Source organism: Actinia tenebrosa, unplaced genomic scaffold (assembly GCF_029948245.1).
Source record: "Actinia tenebrosa isolate PJP-AT-01 unplaced genomic scaffold, QUT_ActTen_1.0 PGA_scaffold8__29_contigs__length_14323225, whole genome shotgun sequence".
Classification (NCBI taxonomy): domain Eukaryota; kingdom Metazoa; phylum Cnidaria; class Anthozoa; order Actiniaria; family Actiniidae; genus Actinia; species Actinia tenebrosa.
Genome location: NW_028292585.1, coordinates 4029777 through 4033612, shown reverse-complemented (window position 1 = coordinate 4033612; position 3836 = coordinate 4029777). Strand labels below are relative to the sequence as shown.

Sequence of the window (3836 nt, the reverse complement as noted above, 5' to 3'; positions counted from 1 at the left end):
CATAAATTATTTTTGATCATTCACTCGAATAAAATACTCCCTACTAGCCAAACAACTTTTTGCTTAGACAGCATTTTTGTTCCTTCGCAGTTTATTTTGATAGATCCATTCCTGATACTTCCTTAGAAAGCACTAAATCTGTTTCTGTGGACGAATTGTCTGGTTTCCATTTACTAAGTTTTCGAAAAAAGTCATCAATACCTAGTAGATCGTCGTCATCCTTTTGAGTGTTTTTCATGTTCCAGTCGACGCCATTGGATCCGTCGTGCCACTCATAACGCTCTCTTTTTCGTTGTCTTTTCGCCTTCCTATTACATCTCTCAGTTATTTCGTCATTAAGCTTTTGGACTGAAAATTGAAGCACTGCTGCCCGATAGAAATCCATGGACCTTTTTCTTTTGATAACTCTTTTTTTCTCTAAAGAAGCAGAAAGAATAGACCAAAGTTCTTTGTCTGACTCGGAATAGCGTCCATGTTTGATTCGCTTCACTGTTTCGCTTCTCATTCCGCCACACATTTTGAAATTTTAAGTCGACTACGCAATGTAAAACTCAAAGTTTGACTGAATTTGTTATAAACTGGCGATGACTAACTGAGGTTTAAGGTAAAACTAACTTATAACCTCAATTTTTTTAAAGATACTTCGCTTACTGGTTCATTAGCCGCTCCTTTTCGCGTCGACTTGAAGTCCAAAGCCACCAACTTGCGAGTGAATGGAGAAGATCCTTTAAGGCAAGAACAAATTCAAAATCCTTGTAAGATCGATTTTTTCTTTTCCTAACAACTTCTCGCTTCTTATTTTCGGTTGAACACGTTGAAATCCGTCTTTACATCTAACGCTTGGGTCCTTCTACACTAGTAAAAAACTAGAATTTGTTTCTCTAGTTCTTTAGCAAGTGACTTTTTATAAATTTGATGTATATGTAGAAAATTTGCGAGTGAATCGCAAAATAATTTCTTTTTATACGAAAAAATGTAATACGTCGTTACTAACCTCTTCTAGATCCCCCAAAACACTGAACTATGCGTTTGAACGCAACAAACTTATTTGTGTCGTACCACACAAAACCAGTTAAAACCGGTTTTTCCAACCAATCACGTTCAAGAAAAACGCGTAACCATGGCGAAATCATCCAATCAGGATGAATGAAAATGACGTAATGATTGTGACGTCTCGTTTGGTTGTACGCCCTGTATTCTGATCCAGGTTCACGCGGTCTTTTGTGCGGGAATATTCCTGCACGTGATATTTACGTATTTCAGACGCTTTCAGACTTGCACGTAACAGGAAGACTTATGGATTACATGTAACACGTCCACGGGTTATCTCACCTATCACCTTTCCTGAAAATATTTTTGATCGTAAAAATTATCAAAGCAAGTAATTTTTAGCCGGTTAAAATACTCCAGTAAATATATAAATTATCAAAACGAGTATGCTGGGATAGCTGATTGATATACAGTGGCTTTTCGAAGTGAAAAAATGACGTTTTTTTGGCAGTATGTTTCATATGATCGAAACTGATTAACAATTTTTTGATTTTTGGCATCTATGCTGTTTTCGTAATACCCCCAAACATTCCCCTTCTTATGTCATTGCCCAAACAGAAAACGGCTTACCATATTTGAAGCCTCTGTTCTGTATACTATGAACCCACAGCATTAAGTAATTGCCTAATAATAATTATGATGTCATAATAAAATTGTGAAATTTTTATATTTAAATTTATAGATGTTAATTAAATTGATAAATGAAAAATGAATACTAAGAGATTTGAAAGAAAAAAAAAAGAATCAGTAAAAGAAAATTTATTAAACATAGCAAAAATATGTACAATCATAAGAAAAAGTTATTTTACCAGTTTTCTAGATAATTTAATTACTTTATAACAGGATATTTTAAATACACTTATCTATTCTAGATGTTTAACCATCCAGAATTGCTTCTCAGATCCATATTTACTGGATGAATCTTTTCCTACCGGTAAACTTGGTGGATGAGGGGGAGGAGGAGGAGGAGGCGGCGGCTCTGCTGATTGAGGCTTTTCATTCATCCACTTTTGACTATTCTCTGAAGTATTTTTATTTTGCCTTTGTATTTCTACTTCTTTATTTCTCACTGGTTGTTGGAGTAGTGGATGCTTTTCATCTTGTAATTGTTGTGGAAGCAATTCCCTGTCTCCTTTAGAATCCTGTTCATTTTGTTCACCAAAATGGACTTGAAGTGCTGAAAACTATTAGATAATATTAACTTAGTGCATCTCTTTTCAAACTGGCATTATCTTAACCAGATCTCTCAATTGGCTCTCTTTCAATATATATTTCAACAACATATTTGTTCCTTCCCCACAGAGTAATGGCAGTTTTCTGAGGTTTGGGGAACACACCTGGAGAGTATATGTTTTTAAGGAATATAAACTGCTAACAGAGTCTCCCTCGTTTGTGATTCTAGTTAGAGAATATGGGAGACTCTGCTGGCCTAGGCCATTTTCTTTGATATAATGCCATCCACAACCATCAACAAACCAAAAAAGTTCTGAAACTGGTTTTCCCATTTTCTCTGCCAAGAATCACCAATGAGGGAGGCTCTGCTAAAAGGGAAATAAGCTGTGCACACATTTCTCTAACTATACCTGTTCTGGTGTCAGCAGTTTTGCATTTCCTCTTACTGGAGATACTGGAGAACAATATACATATCCAAGGCATTCATAGAATTTACACTTGTCATGAGTGCTTAAATAAATATCTTGGTATCCTAACCTTTGGCAATAAACAATGGAAATAAATATTAATATTGCAAAATATTATCCTAAAAGTAACAAAAATCTCTTTAAATTTTCCATTTTAATTTTTAAATCACAATTCTTCATTACTTGGACACATAAAGTTCTGTGAGTTCCATAAGCTTCTTTCCAAGACCAAATCCTCTTTTTGTTTTCTCTACAATAACTAAAAATACATAAAATAAACACGTGAGAAGTAATTTTTTCAACATCCATCCAGCTACATACCATCTCACTTACCATTTTCTATGAACACCGATTTTATATTTCCATGGACTTTTGATATTTTGTTGTGTCCAATGACAGCCAAATTTTTATTATCATATTTATGAACCAGCAATAATGAACATGGTAGATCATCTCCAGAATCTTTGAGGCTATGTATCCTGTGATTAAAAAACATATTCATATGATAAGGGGAGTGTTGAAGTTTTCACCAAAGTTTCCTCTCGCTCCTTGGATGGTTTTGCAAGTATTTACCTCGCACTTTCACTCCTTGGCCATTCAAGATTAAGTATCTTGACTACATCCTGTATTAGCTCGGGGTGATCGTGTAACTTCACGATTTCTATATTCATAGAATCATTCATTCACAAGTTTGATTCTTTTAGTGAGTTATCGTTATGATTCTATTTACCCGGTCAGCGGTAATGGGTAGAGAAGGCCTGGGTAGCATTAGGTCACAGAAACTCCATACCCATTCCCTTTTTCCTTGTCTTTAATATTTTTCAATCCTTAATAAATTGTTTTCATTCATATATATATACATATGGATTTTTTACTCAAATTTACCAAAGAGAAAAGTCACATTTAGGTTAAAAACAAAAAAATATTATCCCCGTTGGTTACTTTGGCATTTTCCCGTAGTGTCCCATTATTATATTTCTTTATTTCTACCAAAGACTTACAAGAGGTATGAATACTTGGGTGACTTAATTATTTAGTAAATGAATTCGAGAAAATGGGAATGAAAAAATAAATAAATAAATGTGAGGAATGCTGACCTTGTCAGCGGAGTACCCCCACCCCAACAAATTCCAGTTTCGACGCCAT

General features: G+C 34.7%; 1 protein-coding gene across 1 annotated transcript; it reads right to left on the bottom strand.

Moving 5' to 3' along the window:
• Positions 1 to 651: 651 nt before the first annotated feature.
• On the bottom strand, positions 652 to 3415 carry LOC116296527 (uncharacterized). Its single transcript, XM_031704592.2, has 7 exons — positions 3264 to 3415; positions 3024 to 3169; positions 2874 to 2949; positions 2634 to 2760; positions 1621 to 2234; positions 995 to 1344; positions 652 to 725 (listed from the first exon to the last, which is right to left on the bottom strand). Exons 1-5 carry the CDS (start codon positions 3371 to 3373, stop codon positions 1914 to 1916), a joined length of 780 nt encoding a protein of 259 aa, XP_031560452.1. The 5' UTR covers positions 3374 to 3415; the 3' UTR covers positions 652 to 725; positions 995 to 1344; positions 1621 to 1913.
• Positions 3416 to 3836: the final 421 nt, after the last annotated feature.

Bases quoted from the DNA above. Each gene is read 5' to 3' on its own strand.
- LOC116296527 (XM_031704592.2), bottom strand. From the start codon at position 3,373: ATGAATGATTCTATGAATATAGAAATCGTGAAGTTACACGATCACCCC. The intron at 3,170-3,263 runs GTAAATACTTGC...TTTTAATCACAG, and splicing joins CCAAGGAGTGAAAGTGCGAG to GATACATAGCCTCAAAGATT. The intron at 2,950-3,023 runs GTAAGTGAGATG...ATGTATTTTTAG, and splicing joins ATCGGTGTTCATAGAAAATG to TTATTGTAGAGAAAACAAAA.